The 21,901-nt window shown below is 35.2% G+C and overlaps 1 protein-coding gene across 1 annotated transcript; it reads left to right on the top strand.

The window, feature by feature from the left end:
- Positions 1-524: 524 nt before the first annotated feature.
- LOC149564741 (ABC transporter G family member 32-like) lies at positions 525-1,245 on the top strand. Its single transcript, XM_089816218.1, has 3 exons — positions 525-653; positions 747-884; positions 1,105-1,245. The coding sequence occupies exons 1-3, from the start codon at positions 525-527 to the stop codon at positions 1,243-1,245; spliced, it is 408 nt and encodes a 135-aa protein (XP_089672344.1).
- Positions 1,246-21,901: the final 20,656 nt, after the last annotated feature.

Consider the following 21,901-nt stretch of genomic DNA (forward strand, 5'->3'; position numbering starts at 1 on the left):
TTCATTGCCAACCATAAATTTGGTGTATACACGAAAGCTATTTTGATCTTGTGAGCATTGAATATTAGGATCTCCATTTGACTTCTCATTATTAATGCCTTGACTCACTACTGCTGGATAAACAACCTAGTTGAAGTCCAGTGCAAAGAGGTTGTTGGCTACCAAAGATTTGATAAGTGTTACGAAAATATTCACTGTAACAATCTCCTTCTAAATTGAACTCTCGATGAATATTAATCTGGAATTCTTTTGGCACCATCTTTTTTATTTGTTTTTTAATATTCTTAATTCCTACTCTAGCCTCATTGCTCTATTTTTGTTTTTATTCTATTTAATTATATATGTAATATTACAATGTGAAATTCAATGTTCAGATGTTTGTGGATGAAGTAATGGAACTTGTGGAGCTCACTTCTTTGAGAGGTGCCTTGGTTGGGCTTCCTGGACTAAATGGCCTATCTACTGAATAGCGTAAGCAGTTAACAATAGTAGTAGAGCTTGTGGCTAATCCTTCAATTATATTCATGGATGAGCCAACTTCAGGCTTGGATGCTCGGGCAGCAGCTATAATTATGAGAACAGTAAGAAATATAGTTGACACGGGGAGAACTATTGTTTGCACAATCCATCAGCCTAGTATTGATATCTTCGAGGTATTTGACGAGTAAAGATTTGGTTTTCTTAAAATAGCTTTGTGAAGCATTTGAAGTTGGCATCTTCTTAAAGCTAAATGAAATATGCTGCAGCTATTCTTAATGAAGCGAGGAGGTCAGCTTATATATGCAGGTCCACTTGGTCACAATTCTAACAAACTTATAGAATATTTTTCAATAAGATGCCTCCACTACGATTTTATTCTGTTGAGAGATTTAGATCTAAATCTGGTACCTTTTGATGAGCAGTTTGAATTTTGGAGTTGTAAGTAGTCATAGTTTATTGTACTAGAACCAATATGAAGTTGATTTTATATACAAGGAATTGGTCATGCCGGATAGTGTTGACCACTAAGCTTTTAGCAAACATTCTCAATACGTTGAGCTTAAGAGTCAAGCACTAGCTGCAATCATCATATATGTTTCAGCTAATTGAAAATGATTCATGTAGGCCATTGAGGGGGTTCCACAGATCAAGGAAGGTTATAATCCAGCTACGTGGATGCTGGAAGTAACTTCTATGTCAGAAGAGCACCGTCTAGGTGTCAACTTTAGTGAAATCTATAAATCATCAGACCAGCTTAAAGCATGATTTTTTTTTTTTGTTTTACTCCTTCCATCGTCGCAATTGCGACGGCGTTGCCATCGCACCTACAGTAACCCCGACGCAATTGGAGGGGTTTGCGTCACAATTGTGATGGAAAACACGAGAATTGTGACACGGTTGCCATCACACCTACCCTCCAATTGCGACGAGGTTGCTGTAGGTGCAATGGCAACCCTATCGCAATTGCGACAAAAAACACAAGAATTGCGACAAGGATGATGGGACAACAAGGTGGGTGCATAGCGACGGATAGGCATCGCAATTGCGATGGCAAGGGTAGACGTCATAAATTGTGACTAAATAACTATGACGTCTATATTTGTCGCAGTGGCAACACATTGCTATCGTAATTGCAACACATAGCCATCACAAATCGATGCCAAATCTATTAGTGGTAATTGCAAAACTAAGTCAATTCAGAATGATCAAGCTTATGCTAGTCTAAAAGTTGATAAAGAATTTGATACTAAAGTGACTAAGATATGGAGGCCTAAGATTAATAAGTCTATGTTTGTTCAAATGGCTCTACATTCTAAAGAAAAAGACTTTTGGATAATTGACAGTGGTTGTTCTAGACACATGACAAGAGATAGAATGCAATTTAACTTATTGATTAACTACAAAGGTGGCAATGTTAGTTTTGGTGATGATTCTTCAAGGAAAATTAAAGCTTTGGGTTCTTTGATGCTTAGTGACAAAATGTTCATTCATGATGTGTATTATGTTGATAGATTAAAGTACAATCTTCTAAGTGTTAGTCAAATTTGTGATCATGGATATGAAGTTCTTTTTTATGACCATGGTTGCCAAATCAAATTAAAATCTAGATAGTTGGTTGCATTAGGTAAAAGATCTAAAGGGAATGTATACAATTTAAAAGCTATCACAAATACTAAAAATCATGATGATGTTTGTCTTATGGAACAGGTGAATGAAAGTTGGTTATGGCAAAAAAGGTTTGGGCAGTTAAATTTTCACAACTTGGTAAAAGTTAGTAAGCATTAGAAAGTAAGAGGTATGCCATGTATAAGTAAGCCAAAGAATGTTATTTATAAAGGGTGTCAACATGGTAAAAAAAAAAAAGAATCTTTTCCTTCAAAATAATATTTTGGTTCTAAACCATTGCAATTAGTACATACTGATTTATGTGGTCCTACAAGGACAATGTCGTTAAATGGTGAAAATTATTTCATGCTTTTAATAGATGATTACACGAGAATGACATGGGTAACATTCCTAAAACATAATTAAGAGGCATTTAACAAGTTTAAGATTTATAGGAAAATGGTTTAAAATGAGTCAAACATGAAGACATGGTATCAAAAGGCATGGCATCAAAAGACAATATGCAACATCTAGGACACCTCAACAAAATGGAGTTGTTGAGAGAAAGAACAAAACAATGAAAGAAATGGTAAGGACTATGTTAGATGAATCTAAAGTACTAAACAAGTATTGGAAAGAAGAAGTTCAAATAGCAGCATATGTTTTAAACAAGGTACAACTAAGGGTAAAAACTAAGTACACTCCTTATGAGTTATGGTATGGACATCCTGCATTTGTTAAGCATTTTAGAATGTTTAGAAATAGATGCTTTGTTAAGAATTCTGAGATAAAATAGGAAGCTTTGATTCAAGATGTGATGAAGGAATCTTTTTAGGATACTCTTCTTAAAGTAAATCTTACAATTTTTTTAATAAAAGGTTGAATAAACTTATTGAAACTATATATGTGAAAGTGGACGAAGTTGCGTAGGATAAAAAGGAAATAAGAATGGATAATACTTTGTACAAGATAGTGATAAAGACTTCAAAGAAGTAGATAATAAAGTTGTTGAAGCCAAAGAAGAGATAAAAGATAAAATAGCAACACCAGAACCCACACGTACAAAGGCTACAGGAACAAGATTGAAAAAGTATCATCCTCAAGAATAGATTATAGGGGATAAACATGCAGGTGCTGAAATTGAATTGAAAAGATCACTATTAAAGAAGGGAGATTGTTGAAAAAGAATGTTTTCAATCATTTTTTTGTCACTGATGTCAAACCTACTATTTGTTGGAGTGACAATTTCTTATAAGATTGAAGTACTATCACTTAGTTTATTGATAAAGAGGATTTAATCAATAAGATGTAATAAAAGCACCTAAGGAAAAGGTTGAGTTATGGTTTTGTAATAAAGTACAAGGATCATTTAAGACAATGGTAAAATGATGTATTAATAATACACTTGAAGATGTAGAGGTTGACTACACTTAGAAACTCTAGAAGAATAAGTTGCAACAAAGTTGTCTGCAAAGCTTGACTAAATTCATTAGTGGGTGCCAAGCAAGTTAGTTCATGCCAAGTAGATTATCAAGTGCCAAACAAATGCAAAATCTAGTGTGTTCCAAGTGAAACAAAAGGTGCCAAGCAAGTTTAGGTGCCAAGATAGATAGAATGTAATAGGTGTCAAGCATCAGTAAAACTTAGTTGATGCCGAGTGAATCCACAATAGGTGCCAAGTAACATAGTATGTACTGAGCATCAAAAAGTCAATAGTGTTGTGTTGTTGCATTATTTGAAAAGTCAAAGATTTAGAAGATCTGAGATGATATGTTTGTTACCTTGAATTATGTGAACCAGATGGAAGATAAGGATGGAGAGCTAGTGGTAAAAAATTCTAGATAAACCATTTTTAGGTGAATACAAGTGGATTCTACAAGATGTTTCTAGAATAAATAAGATTAAGGGTAGAGTCATTGAATCTTACCTAATCCATTTGCACAAAAAATTAGAGTAGGAAAAGTATTCTAGACTTCCATTTAAGGAGTTACAGGTCAAGAAGCAAGTGTGGTTGGTTTGAGATAGTATGTGGTGTTAAGAAGAAGGCATTGAGATGGAAGAATAGAGTACAAAGACTCTGCTTTGATAGGTGACCACAGAGTTGATTGCATTGGCACAACGAGAATGAAAGCTTAAGGAGACAAAGCTTGAAAGGAGGACAAGTTGTCAGAGCTATAGAGATTGAAAGTCGGGCAATTTTGTGAACTGAATTGAGATCTGAAATCTACAAGTTATGTTGTGAGTTATATTAGATCAAAGCCCTTACTGTTACTCTCTAGCAATTGTATCAGTTAGGGAAAAATCCTATGGACTTAGGTTGGTTTTGTAGACACCTAAAAATCCTTTAGAAAATAATATTTTTATTTTCTGAAAAAAAAATTTGATGACATCATCATTAATTAATTAATTAATTATTTAATTTATTTATTTATTTTTATGCCATTAAATGCCTTTATCTTAATTAAAAATATTTAATTAAGGAATCCCTCCCAAAAATGTTTAAATCTTATTTAAACATTATTTCTTTATTTATTAATTATTTAATTAATAAATTGACCAAAAAACCTAAAATAAATTTAAAAATTTATTTTTTGCCCAAAACTTGGCCAATTTCCTTAAGACCACTAACCCCTTCCAAAATCTTCTAATCCTTCTTTAATTTTGATTAAAGGCTAATCCCATCATTTCCTACCCCTAATCCCAACTCAAAATATTTAATTAAGATTAAATATTAATCCTCATGTTTATTAAAAAAGTTTTAATAAATATCTTCTCAACCCAAACCCTTGAAATAAATAAAACTTTATTTATTTCCTAAAAATCTAATTTATCCTCATCCTAAGAAGTTCTAGACTCTTCTAGAAAGTCTTCATCCTCATCCTAGGAAATTCTAGACTATTCTAGAAAGTCTTTATCCTCATCCAAAGTCTAGACTCTTCTAGAAGATGTCTTTAAACCTAATCCTAATCCCCTCCTAACCTTGTCACATTCCCTAAAAATGGGTTAAGACTTACTAACCCAAGCCAAAGTTAACAAATATCTCCTCCTTCACCCACCCTCATTAAATGCCATCCACTTGCCTATCCCTAAGCTAATCCTAAACCATCCTAATCCATCCTCTAATCATTTGCACAATCCTAAGCAAGCTTAAAACCCTCCTAATCAAGCCCAAGTCGAAATTCCTCTCATCTCCCTCAAAATATCTCAACCATAAAACTTTATGAAGCCCACTAGGCCATAAATGACTCTTCCAAGCCCTTTTATTGCTCTTATAAGTTATTATGAGGGTCTTTATGAAGATTTTATCCCTTGAGCCTCTTTTGTTGACTTGTCCTTCCCCTTTCCTCCATCCTCTCACCCTGTGACATGTGTCACTCCTTGATTGGCTGTAAGGAAGCACAATCCATGTGCTCTCCTCTCATGCAATCTGAGCCCTCCATGAACTTTTTCCCATCCTTGCATCTTAGCCCTCAATCCCTCAAGTCTCTTGCCTATAAATTGGATCCTTCCCCTTTGCAAAACAACACAAATCCATGAAGTAAAGTCATAATGCCATTTTAAGAAGCCATTTTACATCAAAACCATACACTCACACCCAAATTCCAACTCCATTTGAAGCCCTTTTTGAAGCATAAGCTTGAGCATACATCCTATTTATTTAGACAAAGCCACTCAACAAGAGAGCTTCTCATTGAGAGAGCCCATTAATGGCTCATATTCTCAATTAAGAGCTCATCTTAGTCTATCTTGAAGTTTATGAATTTTGTTTAGTTTGTAGAAGCTTTATTTAAATTTGGTTTCTATTAGCATACTAACATTGCTCATATACATTTTGGCATGCCCGGTGGGACCCCGCATGGGTCATCTTCATTAGCTTTTTTTGTCAAGTTTTGTATGTCATTTGCTAATTTTGGCTAATTTTGCTTGTTTTTGTGATTGGTAGGATTGTATAAATTGGTTTTGTAGGTCCACATGAGCATGAAGAAGACAAAGGAACTCATAGTCTATCTCATAGTATTTGCAGATTTTTCAAGCTTATAGGTGGACAAAGCACTTGGAATTCTTCTTCCTCTTCTTGTCTATATTCTTCTTATTCCATCTACTTCTTCTTCTTCTTCTTGTGGGAGATCTTGGCCATTTTTTTTTAAGGAAGCAAAATCATACACACTTCTTTTTAGTGCTTAAAATGAACCCCCAAATCATACTTAAATCTATTAAAAAATTAAAAATTTGCAAAAAAAAAAAAAAACTTTTAACAAGTGAAACTAAACCAATCCAATCATTTGCATCCTTGCAACATCAAGGTTTTAGATGCATTCAAAAGTTAGGAACACTTCATTTTTGGGAATTTAAAAAGAACTTCAAGTTTCCATTTCAAAAGGTTCAAAATCAACACTAAGTGCACACTAAAATCTAAATCAAACTCAAAGCATCAATCAAGGATAAAATGAACCTCATTTGCAAATATTTTAAAGTTCTTTTAAAAATCTCATGAAAACTAAGAGTCCTAAATGGTTACCAAAATTGTCCTAAAAAGCTTTGTTATTTGTTCCAAACAAATGTCTTGTTGCAAAATCTTGAATGTTGCTTAGGTTTTTCATGCATCAAAACAACCTAGAAATATCATTTTTGGGCTTAAAACATGCAAACTAGAACACAAAATCTTGAATGAAAACCAAAGTCCAAAGAGTCATTTTCACTTTTGAGTGCAAAACAATCTTGAATGATCTAAGGTTAAAACAAAGCACTTCAAAGTTCTTAAAAAAACACACAAAATCTCAATCTTGAATGCTCAAAGGAAAAAACTTGAATGTTTAATCACTTGTCTTTGAATGCATGTTGCTAAAATCACTCTTGAGTGCCATGGATTAAAATCAAGTTTTTTTTTTTTTATGAATGCATGATTAAAACAACAAATCCAATCTTGAATGCCATAGATCAAATAATCATCTTTTGGAGCATAAAAAGAATCCACATTTTTGAAATCTTCTAAGTTATAAAAACTAATAAAGACACTTTGAGTAAGTTTGTAGTTGGACTCACCCTCTTTAATCACCCATCAATTTAACCATTGGTTACAATCTCAGTGCCATCTATGGGGATGGGTCTACCTAAGAGGGTGTTAAGTGCTCCACAAAAATCAAACTCCTCTCACTTGGTTCTTTAGTGGTTTTTCTAAATTAAAAAATTTCTTGAATGCGCATTAATCTCGCTCACACTTCATTTGGGCATAAAAATTAGAAAAATCTTGACGTGGAGGGCCTTTGGGCGTGCGCTTGGCAATTGAGTTTCACACATCTTTGTTTTGGGCTTAAAACAAACTCATACTCAATCTTGAATGCCTAACAATCAATGAACATTGCATAGTTTTGACACATTTTCAATGACGCTTGCATTCCTTATGTTGACGATCTCTCGACTTCCATTATGCTAACGATGCTGTCAAATTGGAATGAACATTGTATGCCATAATCACAAGTGTCTTCGATCATAGCTTACAAAATCTAAATCATCAATTGGAATAAACGCGTGTCTTTTAAAGCCCAAGATCATGTATGTGGTCTTTCTTTACACTTTTTAGGAGGCCTGCTTGGGGATTTCATCAACCCTTGAGACGACCTCAACTCTAGCATTCCGACGGAGTATAAAAATTGGGAGGTGAATCCAAAGACACATGTCTTGGAATCAAGATTTTTTCACTTGGGCTAAGCCTCAAGGAACTTTATACCTTTGATAAGTGAAAGAGGAGAAATGGGTTACCGCTCCTCTTGGCTGTGTGACATCTTTTTGGTTTCATCTACAGATTTGGGCCTCACGTACCTTGCGTATATTGAGGACTCCCTAGCTATAACAAATTTCATCTTTGTAGAAAGCTTCCTAGGATGTTGGTGTGTTTGATGTGCTTGCTCCAAAATTTTGTCTGATTGTTTGTTCATAGCTTTTGAATGAATGTTTGCCAACTTTGGTCAAAATCCCAAAAAAGCAAAAATCTCTTAGCTCAAGGCATACTTAGTGTAGTCACTACCTCATCAGAAAATCATCCAAGCTCCCCTGCTGCAATCGAATCTATCTAGTTCCTTGCTTTAGAACAATCCCAAATCCAAAGTCTCTCCAAATCACCCCCCCCAGCTAGCTAGCAACCCAATCCAAAATCACACCCAAGCCTTTAGAGAGTTGTTGTCATTATGCTAGAATTTTCTATCCAATCAATCTGACCAATCCACCAGTCTCACCAAGGTTATCCCTTTGACAGAGCTTTGTCTAGGGTAATCTAGCTTTGTCACTTGTTATCCCTCATCACCTTGAGCTAAAGGTTGGGATCCACAAGTGGTCAATCTCGTGTCATGCCCATAGGATCATTAGTCTATCCTTAAGTTGACACAATCTCCACCAATCCAGAGCATAGAAAAGAAAAACTCTCACTTTTTGATAGCATGCCCTTGAAGTCTTCCATCCATAGGAAAGCCAAAAATCTCCAGCCAATCCTGCTTAGGTCTGTCATACAGCTTTGACTCTCCCTAGGAAATCCTTCATCAGCCAATCCAAAATCTACGCTTAATCCAAATCCAACCATGAGCTTCTGTGTTCATCCATATGCAAGACCCCATCCCCATCCGACTCATCATCAAAACATGAAATCCCAAACCTATCATGATGTGTTCGGTCGTATTGTCCTTGCTCCCACAACCTCCTATTCCAATGATGATGAAAATCTTGTTGACTATGACGGGTATATTGAAAGCCTTAGAAACATTCCCCCAAGCATCCCCCAAAATCCACATATTCTTCCAAACTATCTAGTCATGCCATCTGATATCCTGGCTTCTCCTCCATCACCCAATCAAACAAGCTTCCAATCTTCCACCCCCATCACACTAGCTATTCCTATCAATCCACCTCCACCTCTGACACACGAGTCTCCAAGAAATCTCCTAGAGGAAATACAAAAAAAGCTGCCTCCAATAGTCGATAAGCCATGTCATCTAATCCAACCATGTGAAGTAGTTAGTGATGAAGCTTCCCCATCTATAATATCGCCCCCATCTCCCATAGCTATCATCCCCATACCATCCATCAGATTGCTTAAAATCCTTCCACTTCCCGCAAGCATCAAATTCCCACCACTCATCGAATCACTCCAAATCCCATCCACATCTCCTCCTCCAAGCATTATCCAAATCCCATATAATGAACCTCAATCATCCACTCCCATCCATTCCTGTCAAGATCTTGTCCAAAAGCATTTTGAAATATCCTCCGACAGAATAGTAGATCCCGCCATCCCACTTATTCCCCTACATGATCCACTTTTACCATCCCCTCCATATCTAAATCCTACTATCTTATTTACTCCATCTCAAGATCCCTTTCCCTCATCCCACCCAACTCAAGATCCTATCCTCCCATCTCCTCTGCTTCATGATCATACATCTCCCATAATCCATGATTATAGATCCATTGAAGAAGAACTAATTTTCATATCCGAAGCTCCAACTCCTTCAGCTAGTAATGGACTCACATCTTGTGTTCCAAATAATGAACATCATATTGAAAAAAGAAATGAAAATGTATTTCTAGATGTTGGTATCCCCGCTATTCCTGCATGGTCCCAAGTCCTTCCATCTCCACCCCAAAGTTCCCATCCATCTTATTCCGCATCTATTTTGGGCTCTCATCCTACTCCTTATCTCCAACCCTCCATTTTGGGTCCATATATCCCTTATCTAAATCCCACACCCTTTCCATCCATTTTGGGTCCTTACATACCTAATATGAATCCTTTATCCCCTCCATCTATTTTTGGACCTACACCTTCCCCATTTCCATCTATTTTGGGCCCATATCCTTCCTTCCCTCCATCCATTTTGGGCAATTATATCCATCCATATCCTATGTTCCAATCTATCCTTCCATCCCCTCAAATCCACTAGCTAGATCATCAAAGTAACTCACCCTTGAATCCCTTCCAACCTTTAAACCCTATTACTCCATCAATTATCCCTCCATCTCCTCCATGCTCTTGTTCCCATCCCATGGCTAATAGAAGCATATTGGATACCAAAATAAAAAAGAAAAAATCCAAAAATCCACAAAAATTCAAGTCTCAACATGTCCCTTCTAAAATAAATGTTCAAAACAAGAAACATTTAATCCCAATCAAAGAAAAAGTCAAAAAACATGTGGATACCCAAGATGCTCATAAAAGAAATGCATCTCAAAGAAAAATCTCAATTGGCATCCATTCAGGCTACTCAAAAAGCCTCATCCATCCATCCTTCATCCAAATCCCCATATAAGCATCCTTCATCCCCCCAATCCACTTTTAGTCCATATGCTTCTTATCCTAAATTTCCCATCCTCCATCTTCCAACTCTACTTTTAGTCCTTATCTTTCTCTTCCTCCATTTTCTCCTCAACCTCGCTCAAAACCATCTTTCCCACTACTTTATCACCTCTCAAGGTGTGTGCCAATGATGATCTTTCCATTTTCCTCATCCATTTACCCACAAGCCTTATGTCTTCGCATCCATTATCTGTCAAACTCCCACCCACCATTCCACTTGTTCAATCCAATCCTTTTTCATCCATCCTACCAAAATCTATGAGCCAAAAATAGCTGAAGAAAGCCAAAATCATTCCAGCTAAGTCCAAAGTCAAAAAGTCAAAAAAAATAAAATAAAGAAAAATAAAGCATCCACTGGTGAAAACTTGGCAATTCAAGCACCTTGGACAAGTACCATGATGAAAACTTGGCAAACAAGCATCATGCGTAAATCCCGCCATCCCCAACTTAGCCTATCACCCTCATGATTTTGGTCATCTCTTGACATCCAACTCCATCTTCCAATCTATCCACCTATCCTCTACCCTCCATCTTCCATCTCACACCATCTAGTTATCTCCTGCAGCTTCAGCCAACCATCCCAACTATCATCCATCTCCCTAGCCCCTTCATCTTTTTCCATCCTAGCTTCAATCCTATCACATCCATCATAAGACCTCCTTCCACATGTTATCTTATGATTGGGGGCACTATATTCCTTGGAGATCTTGTCTTGTCCATCCTCCCTTATCATTGGTATCTAGCTCTAGGCTATGCTCATGCAAACCCAATGTCATCTCTTTATATCCATCATAATTCTAGCTATCTACCATCATATCCAGCCATCTCATCCTGCTCCTCTAGCTATCATTGGTCACAAAATCTCTCATCATCATTGGATGCATCCTTGCACATCCATATCTTACGCTATCAACTCATCCTTAGCTTCTGCATCTTGCACCAACTTGAGCCATCCTGCTATCCTATCATCCTGAGCTTTTGCCTGCTTGTAACTATCTTGGTCAGCTTCAGCTTGTAAATATCTTGGTCCGTCAGCTTGTACATCCTCTTTAGCTTAGTACCATTGTATCTATCCAGCGTTCGTGTTAGTTCATCCTTGATCAGCATCTTGCACCCATCACACATCTTGGTTAGCTATTCCAATGCATCCTTTAGCTAGATTTCCTATCACCAAAGTGTTATCTTTCTTAGTTCAGCTTGCTAGATGCATCACTCATCTAGATCCATCAGCTTATGTGCTCTCCGATAGATCCTTGCAGGATATAGCTTTCTTCATGTCTGATCTTGGTCCGTTAGTACCTTGGCCTACCCATCTTGTTGGCAAACAGTTCTCTTTTGGATTTTCACTTTCTTTCAATTTGGAATCTTCCCTTTTGGGTCTTGAAGTATCTTTTCCAAGCAATCCTTTTGTTCCCTCTTCAAGGTTGCCACGATCTTCCATATCATGGTATACTGCGAATGGGGCAATCTGGGCATAAGGTCTTGATCAAGTCTTTTGTTTTTTTTTCTTTTCTCCTTGTGGGTTACCTAGTGTCGGTTCCACTCTGAGTCTTTCGAGTTTCATGTGTGATGTTGGGGCAATCTTGTGTGTTTGTTTTGAGTCAGTCCGTCAGTCCTCTGGACAGTTGGTGAAAAGGCCTTGATGTTCTTGGTAACCTTGGCAATTAACCAACAGTCCTATAGCAAATCTAGTGCTCAACTACCTGGTGGTACTTCTCTTTGAAGTATCACCCTGCTCAAAAAGCTTCAATGGTTTTCCTTCATGTCCATTATCCCCCATCCATATCCAACATCCGTCTCTCCTACCCCAGCTTATGCATCAGTATCTCTTTGAATCACTCCTCATCTTTAGCTTTAGGGATCCACAATCCTAGTCTTAGGGATCCACCAATCCAAATCAATCCACCAAGCCTCATCTTTCGAGATCCACAATTCTAGTCCTAGGGATCTCTGAAACCCATCTTTCGCCAATCTGACTCTTTCAAATCCTGTTGCATCAACTTTTTAATCCCCTCATCCATCTCCCCATCCTGAATTCCTTTTATAGCACTCCGCTCCTTCATCCTCTACAATCCCTGAGATCTTAAGCTTGCTTCCTCTTTTACCTCTGATTCTCCTTTATCATTCTCCCATAGTGAGAGTTTGAGTTAACTAAACCTCTTCTCTTAAGCCAATCTGAGTCTTCTTGCTCATCTCGGATTCTTGTACTTTTCAAGAAGTCACCGAGCCTCACTTTCTATCCTCGCCACCTTCTTGAGGGGGCATCTTGCAGTCCATTCTCTCCTCTTCTGCTCTAGCCTTGGGCATCTTATTTTCTTATCTTTGATGCCATGCCACTTGCAGCATCACATCAAAGAGGGGCAAAATGTAGACACCTAAAAATCCTTTAGAAAATAATATTTTTATTTTTTGAAAAAAATTTTTGATGACATCATCATTTATTAATTAATTAATTATTTAATTTATTTATTTATTTTTATGCCATTAAATCCCTTTATCTTAATTAAAAATATTTAATTAAGGAATCCCTCCCAAAAATGTTTAAATCTTATTTAAACATTATTTCCTTATTTATTAATTATTTAATTAATAAATTGAAAAAAAAACCTAAAATAAATTAAAAATTTTATTTTTTGCCCAAAACTTGGCCAATTTCCTTAAGACCACTAACCTCTTCCAAAATCTTCTAATCCTTCTTTAATTTTGATTAAAGGCTAATCCCATCATTTCCTACCCCTAATCCCAACTAATTCCCCCCCCCCCCCGCCCCCTCTCAATTATTCTAAAATTATTTCTAACAATTGGTATCAGATTCATCTACTAATTTGGTTTAAAGGTACTATAATTAGAAACAATCAAGGTGTCTAAGAGAGAAGTTTCCAAGCTTAATAGAAATAACTTCATTGCATGGAAAATTTTAATAAAGTTGTACCTAGGATCAATAGGTGATCATGCACAAACCTCAATTAAACTAGAACATGTTGATCTAGCTAGTGTCCGTACTATAGAAGATATGAAAAAAAAGAAGGAACATAATTAGGCAATGTTGGAGATTGCCCCTACCCTCAACTATGTTGAATTTGATGACATCAAAAGATGTACCTCTACATTCAAGATGTAGAAAGCCTTGACAAATATGTATGGAGGAGATCAAAATGTCCAAAGAGAAAAAAGAGAGCCTCAAAAGAAAGTTTGATGATATGAGAATGGAGGAAGGTGAAAATATTGCTCAATATGCCTCTAGAATAAAGGAAGTAGTAAGTGCAATAAGAAGTTTGGGTGGCCATTTAAATGATGAAACTATCAATAGAAAATTCTTAAGAACCTTGCTCCCCATCTATGCTATTAGAGTATAAGACATCCAAGAGTTAAGATGCATACTAAGAAACAAGCTAACTCTTGAAGGTATAGTGGGAAGACTTACTGCATCTGAGTTATCCAACTTTGATAACTACAGACCTGAGAATCTTGAATTTGCTTTGAAGGACAAGCTATTGTTAAAAGACACTAAGGAGGTGAAACCAAAGAAGAAGAAACGAAAGATAAAATATGCATCCAGTAAAAATAGCACAGATGAAGAAGATGTGGAACAATTGGAAGCATTGTTGGCGAGAATATTTCATAGAGGCAAAGGTAAATTCAAAGGTAAGTTGCCTATCATTTGTTTTAATTGCAATGAAGTAGGACATATTGCTGCAAGGTGTACACAGAAAAAGAACTACAGAGAAGAAAACAAGTACAAGAATAGAAGAGAAGATGATAAAAATATTACAAAGACAAAGGCAAAAAGTGCTACATTGTTGAAGAAGAGGATTCTGAAGAAAATGATGATGAGGTAGTCTATGTAGCCATGAAGGATGAGTTAGATGAAGATGAGGAAAAACCACTGGTAACCTATGTAAACAAGAATGATAGGTGGATCATAGATAGTGGATGCTCACATCACATGATAGGAGACAAAAGTAAGTTTGTTACCTTAACTTAGTATGATTTAAATAGTGTTAGATTTGGAAATGATGCTCCATGTCTAATCAAAGGAGAAGGTTCCATTAAGCTTATAGAAAATAATTCATGTGATAATGCATATTATGTTTAAGGATTGAACTACAATCTACTGAGTGTGTCATAGTTAAGAAATGTAGGATGCAAAGTAGAATTTGGAAATAAACTACCAAAATCTATGACACTGATGGAAATCTGATAGGAAAAGGGGACCAAACTAAGAGTAATCTATTTTACCTAGATATGGAGGATGCAACCTATCTTATTGTAAGATTTGATGATGTGTGGATATGGCATAAAAGGCTATGTCATGTCAACTTTGATAATTTGATTAGTATCAGCAAAATGAAGAAAGTTAGAGGATTGTGCAAACTAAAGAAGCCTGACAACACAATGTGCAAATAGTGTTAGATAGGAAAGATGACCGAGTCAAGTTTCAAAAGAAAAACCTATACTTCCAAAGAAGTACTAGAGTTAGTCCATATTGATTTATGTGGCCCAATAGAAGTGCAAAGATACAAAAGCGATAGATATATAATATTGTTTTTTGATGGCTACTCTAGGATGATGACTATCATGTTCTTAAAGCAAAAGCTAAATCATTTCAAATGTTTAAGTGGTACTTGGCCAGGCTTGAGAAAGAAATAGGAAAGAGTCTAAAGTTACTAAGATCAGATAGAGGAAGAGAGTTCACATCAAAAGAATTTGAGACATTTTGCAATGACAAAAGAATTAAAAGACAAACATCAGCACCTAGAACTCCCCCACAGAATGGCATTGCAGAGATGAGGAATAGATCAATGATGGACTATGCCAAAAAATTAATGATGAAGAAGAATGTTTCTCTAAAGTACTGGACAGAAGTTATAAGTACAACTGTCTATACCCTAAATTGAGTACAAATCAAGAAAGGTACAAATGCAACACCTTTTGAATTATGGTATGGTCACTCACCCAACGTAAAACATTTCAAAGTGTCTGGTTGTAAGTGCTATATTCTTAAAGATTCTAATAATGGAAAGTTTGATGCAAAGAGTGATGAAGGCATATTTCTTGGATACTCCACTAGAAGTAAAGCATATAAGTGTTTAAATACTAACACTAAAAAAATTGTAGAGAGTGCAAATGTAAACTTTGATGAGCATATAGAAGTTCAAGTTGATGAATCCATCAAGAAACTAGAAGAGTATAGATCCTTTGTATACTTCTATGAAGGAATGTCTACTGAAGAAGAAGTTGCCAATAAAGTCAAGAATCAACAACAAGTTTCAGTATCTACCGAGTCACAACCAATGAATGTCGAGTTGTATTTAGAAGTTGAGTTACAAAATGAAGAAAATGCACATTCTAATTTTGAAATCGATACACATGAAAGAGATGATGAAATACTAGAAAGAGATGTCCATAGTGACTCTGAAGCTGAAAGACCAAACATAGAAACAAGGATAGAACCAAGGCTATCCAAGTATGTGAGAAGACATCACCCTACTAAACAGATCATTGGTGACAAGGAACATACTAAGAAATGAATCATGTCTACAGAGCAAGATTGAATCCAAAATAGTGAAAGATGCACTACAAGATGATGACCAGTGTAAAGCTATGGAAGAAGAAATTGAGCAGATAGAGAAGAAAAAAACTTACACTTTAGTTCTAAGATCAAATGATAAGAATGTGATTGGTACCAAGTGGGTATTTAGAAACAAGCTAGATGAGAATGGTGAGATCACAAGAAATAAGGTCAGACTAGTCTACAAAGGTTATGCACAAGAAGAAAGACTGGACTATGGGGAAACATTTTTCCCTATTGCAAGGATGGAAGGAGTAAGAACTCTACTTGCATATGTTTCTTACAAAGGTTTTAAAGTCTAATAAATGCATATAAAGTCTACTTTTCTAAATAGTATACTAGAAGAGGAAGTCTACATAGAACAACCAGAGGAATTTGTTGATAACAACAACAAGGATATGGTTTGCAAACCACATAAAGCACTTTATGGTTTGAAACAACTGCCTAGAGCATGGTATGAGAGACTTCACAAATATCTACTGAAGATAGGATTTGAGAGAACATATGACAACAACCTATATATCAAGGTAGAAAAAGGTAAAGACATTTTGATATCTGAAATTTTTGTTGATGATATAATATTTTGAAAAAAAGATGCACTATGCAAAGATTTTTCTGATTAGATGAAACATGAGTTTCAGATGTCAATGTTTGGGGAATTCAAATTCTTTTTTGGATTGCAAGTACATCAACTAAAACATGGCATATTCGTGACTCAATCAAAATATATCAAAGAGATACTCAAAATATTTGGCTTAGAGGATTCAAAAAAAGTTAGTACACCAATAGTAACAGGACATAAGCTATCCAAGAATGATGAGTTAGCTGAAGTAAATCAGACAATGTATAGATCAATGATTGGAAAGTTGTAGTATGTTGTACATAGTCAACCAATCATTGCATTATTTGTTGGAATAGTGGCAAGATTTTTTGCAAATCCAAGAGAAAATCATCTTATGACAGTAAAAAGAATAATGAGGTACCTAAAAGGAATAGATGATTTTGGTTTATACAACAAGAGGACTGAAAATTTTGAGTTTAATGCCTATACTGATGCAGATTGGGGAGGTAATATAGATGACAAAAGAAGTACCGGTGGAGGAGCACTCTTCTTAGGTAGAAGATTAGTCACTTAGACTAGCAAAAAGCAAAGTTGTACCTCATAGGCCATAGCTGAAGTTGAGTATGTTGCTGCTACTATCAACTGCACCAATATTGTATGGATCAAGCACCTATTGAAAGGTATGAAGAAAGAGATAACTAAACCTATGATACTCTATTGTGATAATACAAGTGTCATCAACATATTAAAGAATCTTGTGATGCATGGATAAACAAAGCACATTGCAATTAAGTATCACTATGTAAGAGAACTGGTGGAAAACAAACAAGTAAAGATGGAATATGTCAACTCAAAGGAAAAAATTGATGACATCTTCACAAAAGCATTACCTAAAGATGCATTTGAATATCTTAGAGGTAAGTTAGGTGTAATACCCCTATCCAAGGCTATTTGAGGAAGAGTAAGACTACATTGCATCAAATGAGTTGATTGCTAAAATGATATAAATTGATGCAAAGGATCCTTACTTTAGGTTTTCCCTGAAGTAATTAAAATACTAAAATTTCAAATAAGTCACAAGCATCGTGGTAGAGGGAGAAATTGGAATTCCTACAAATGCTACACTTGCATGATAAGATGCTGACATAATATATCTTTGGCATTGTTGTCAAAGAGGGAGAAATAATAGAAACTAATCAAACATGTAGAGGGAGAAATATAAAATATACAAGATCAAATGTGTAGAGGGAGAAATAGCAAAAAAATAGTAGAAAGGAAGGAGAAAGGAAACAACAGTTAAGAGGGAGAAGCAGAAGCAAAGGAATCAGTTAAGATAACAAATCAAAGAGGTAGCAAAACAAAAAAGGAGAAGACAATGTATCAGCAAAAGAGATATCCCTAATACTTTGAGAGAGGGATTTACTTATAGAATTCAAAGGGATTCATAAGAAATTCAAAGTTGTTGATAAAATGAATAGTTTTGGATACAAAGTTTTCTTTTTGGCATTTGACTTATTTTTTTAACCTAGTTAGCGTTTTGATAACTTAGTTGATCAGTTTGGTTTGCCATCAATGCCAACGAGGGAGATTGTTGAAATCTAATTGAAAATATCACTATTAAAGATAGGAGATTGTTGAGAAGAAGGGGGATTGTTGATAAAGAATTTTTTCAATCATTTTTTTGTCACTAATGTCAAACTTACTATTTGTTGGAATGATAATTGCTTATAAGATCCAAGTACTATCACTTAGTTGATTGATGAAGAGGATTTAATCAATAAGATGTAGCAAAAGCACCTAAGGGAAAGGTTGAGTTATGGTTTTTTAATAAAGTACAAGGATCAATTAAGACAAGGGTAAAATGATGTATTGATAATACAATTGAAGATACAGAGGTTGGCTACACTTAGAAACTCTAGAAGAATAAGTTGTAACAAAGTTGTCTGCAAAGCTTGACTAAATTCATTAGGTATGTTGAGCAAGTTAGTTCATGCCAAGAAGATTATCAAATTCCTAGCAAATACAAAATCTAGTGTGTGCCAAGTGCAATAGAAGGTGTCGAGAAAGTTTAGGTGTCAAGCTAGATAGAATGTAATAGGTGCTAAGCATTAATAAAATTTAGTTGATGCTAAGTGAATCCATAGTAGGTGCTAAGTAACACAGTATGTATTGAGCATCAGAAAGTCAATAGTGTCAGGCTACTGCATTATTTGAAATGTCAAAGATTCACAAGATCTAAGATGATAAGTTTGTTACCTTGAATTTTCTGAACCAGATAGAAGATAAGGATGATGAGTTGGTGGTAGAGAATTCTAGATAAACTATTTTTAGGTGAATACATGTGGATTCTATAAGTTTTTTCTAGAAGAAACAAGATTAAGGGTAGATTCATTGAATCTTACCTAATCTATTCAAACCAAAAATGAGAGCAGGAAAAGTATTCTAGACTTCTATTTAAGGAGTTACAGGTCAAGAAGCAAGTGTGCTTGGTTGGAGATAGTATGCAATGTTAAAAAGAAGGCATCGAGAGTGAAGAACATAGTACATAGACTCTACTTCAATAGGTGACCATAGAGGTGATTGCATTGGCACGAGCATGAAGACTTAGGGAGACAAAGCTTGAAAGGACGACAAGCTGTCAAAGCTACAAAGACTGAAAGCCAAGCAATTTTGTGAACTAAATTGAGATCTGAAATTTGAAATCTACAAGTTATGTTGTGATTTATATCATATCAAAGCCCTTATTATTATTTTCTAGTAGTTCTATCAGTTAGGGAAAAATCCTATGGACTTAGGTTGGTTTAAGAGCCATTTCTAAATCCTTTAAAAGGGTGACATTCCAAGTGAATGTTCTAAAGTCCTTTAACCAAGCTCACTTCTAACAAGGTGGTTGAAATATCTTAATTGGGTCACATTTATTAGTGTTTTTTATATCCTTTAACAGGGTAGGCCTTTCACAAGGCATCACTTCAAAAGAGTGAGAAAGGAGTAGCATGTTACTGGTGGTTTTTCCCAAATTGGGTTTCCACGTAAATCACTGTGTTATGTGTTGATCTTTCATGTCTTATTCTTGCATTTTGATTTATCAATAATTTTTTAAGAATAATGTTTCACTTGGATGCATGGTTAGTTTAAATGGACTCACTATAATTAGTGAAAAAAAATTTATTATGACATTTGGACCTTGAATATCTGATTCATCCCCATCTTAGATATTCTAAAGCATTTCTAATAGCAAGTATTCAAACAAGAACAAGAACTAAATCTCGTGTATATGCTAATCTCTATTTGTTATCTCAAATCAAACCTAAATCATATAAAAGAGCTAGTGTGGATGAGTTCTGGGTTAATGCTATGAAAGATGAACTTAGTCAAATTTGAAAAAATAAAACTTAGGAATTAGTGCCTAGACCTAAAGATAAAAATGTAATAGGTGCTAAATGGATCTTTAGAAATAAACTTGATGAAAATGGGAAGATATCAAGGAATAAGGCTAGATTGTTTTGTAAGGGTTATGAACAAATAGAAGGTGTGGACTTTGATGGAATTTTTGCACCGGTGGCTAGAATTGAAGCAATAAGAGTCTTTCTTACATATTTAGCTTTAAAGAGCTTTCAAATGTACCAAATGGATATTAAAATGATATTTCTTAATGGTTATCTTGATGAAGAGGTTTATATGGATCAACCTAAAGGATTTGTAAAAAAAGACTATCCTAATCATTTCTATAGGTTAAAAAAGGCTCTTTAGGTTTGAAACAAGCTCTAAGGGCTTGGTATTCTAGGTTGGATCAATATCTTATCAAAAATGGCTTTAGAAGAGGTGGTGTTGATAGAAATTTGTACATATATGGTACATGTGATGATGGTCTCATTTTTCTTGTTTATGTTGATGATATAGTGTTTGGATCCAATGATGATGCTTTAAGTCAAAGTTTTTTAAAGCTTATGCAATCTGAAATTGAAATGTCCATGCTTGGGGAACTATCCTATTTTCTTGGGTTACAAATTTCTTAGTTGAAAAATGGTATGTTCTTATCCCAAACTAAGTATGGAAAAGAAATGTTAAAGAAATTTCATATGGAAGATTGTAAGCCTATGGGAACACCAATGATAATAGGATGTAAACTTACTAAAAATGATGATTCTCTTGATGTTGATCAAACTACTTATAGATCTATGATTGGTAGTTTACTATATCTCACAGCTTCAAGGCCTGATATCATGCATGCTATATGTTTGGTTGCAAGATTTCAATCTTCACCTAAAGAATCTCATGTTATGGTAGTTAAAAGAATTTTCAAATATATTCAGGGTACTTTGGATTATGGGATTTGGTATCCTAAACATAATGATTTCAGATTTGTTTCTTATACTAAATCAAATTGGGCAGGTTCTCTAGATGAAAGAAAAAGTACTTTAGGAGCAACATTTTTCTTGGGTAATAGGCTAGTGTGTTGGCATAGTAAGAAGCAAGAATCTACTACACTTTCTACTACAGAGGCTGAATATACAGCCGCATGTTCTTATTTTCAACAAGTTCTTTGGATGGTTCAAACTTTATCAGTTATGAAAGTAATAGTGTCTAAACAAGTTCCTATCTATTGTGATGATTAGAGTGCAATCAATATTTCTAAGAATCCAGTTATGTATTCATGCACCAAGCACATTTATGTTTGTTATCATTTCATAAGGGAACATGTCTTGAATGGTAATGTTGAATTAGAATTTATTCCTTCTTCAAATCAGCTTTCTGAAATATTTACAAAACCTCTCTCAAGAGCCACATTTGAAGGGTTAAGAACAAGATTGGGGGTTTTATCCCTCTCTTCTCTTGCATAAGTTCATAAATGAGTGATAGGTTTCAGGGGGAGCATATTTTTCTTATCTTTTTGTTACACTGAAACCTTGGTATATCTCCTTTGTCATTATTGTCAAAGGTGGAGAAAATTGAAGAAGATGAATATATGATGGATATACAAGTACAAGTACACATGGATATATAGGTACACATGGATATATAGGTCAAAGTTGGTATTGCCATCAATGTCAAAGGGAGAGTATGTTGAACCCTTGGTATTTGGACTTTGATTGTTGTCATTGATGTCAATAATGAGCATATGGTATGAATAACATCATGTAATTATCTTATTTGATATCCTTCAATATTGTTCAAAATATATTTAAGACAAATACTTAAGTGCTATACAATTAACACTTAATGCTCACATTGGTTTTGAAAATGGATATAAAAAAATAGTTTTGGTCTATTAGAAAGCCAATGTCATGCCCGACCTTACTTCTTCTTGGTTCTCTTCGTTGCTTTAGTTGTTGCTGTG

This window comes from Cupressus sempervirens, chromosome 3 (assembly GCF_028749045.1).
Source record: "Cupressus sempervirens isolate cs-2001-9-10 chromosome 3, ASM2874904v1, whole genome shotgun sequence".
NCBI classification, from domain to species: Eukaryota; Viridiplantae; Streptophyta; class Pinopsida; order Cupressales; family Cupressaceae; genus Cupressus; species Cupressus sempervirens.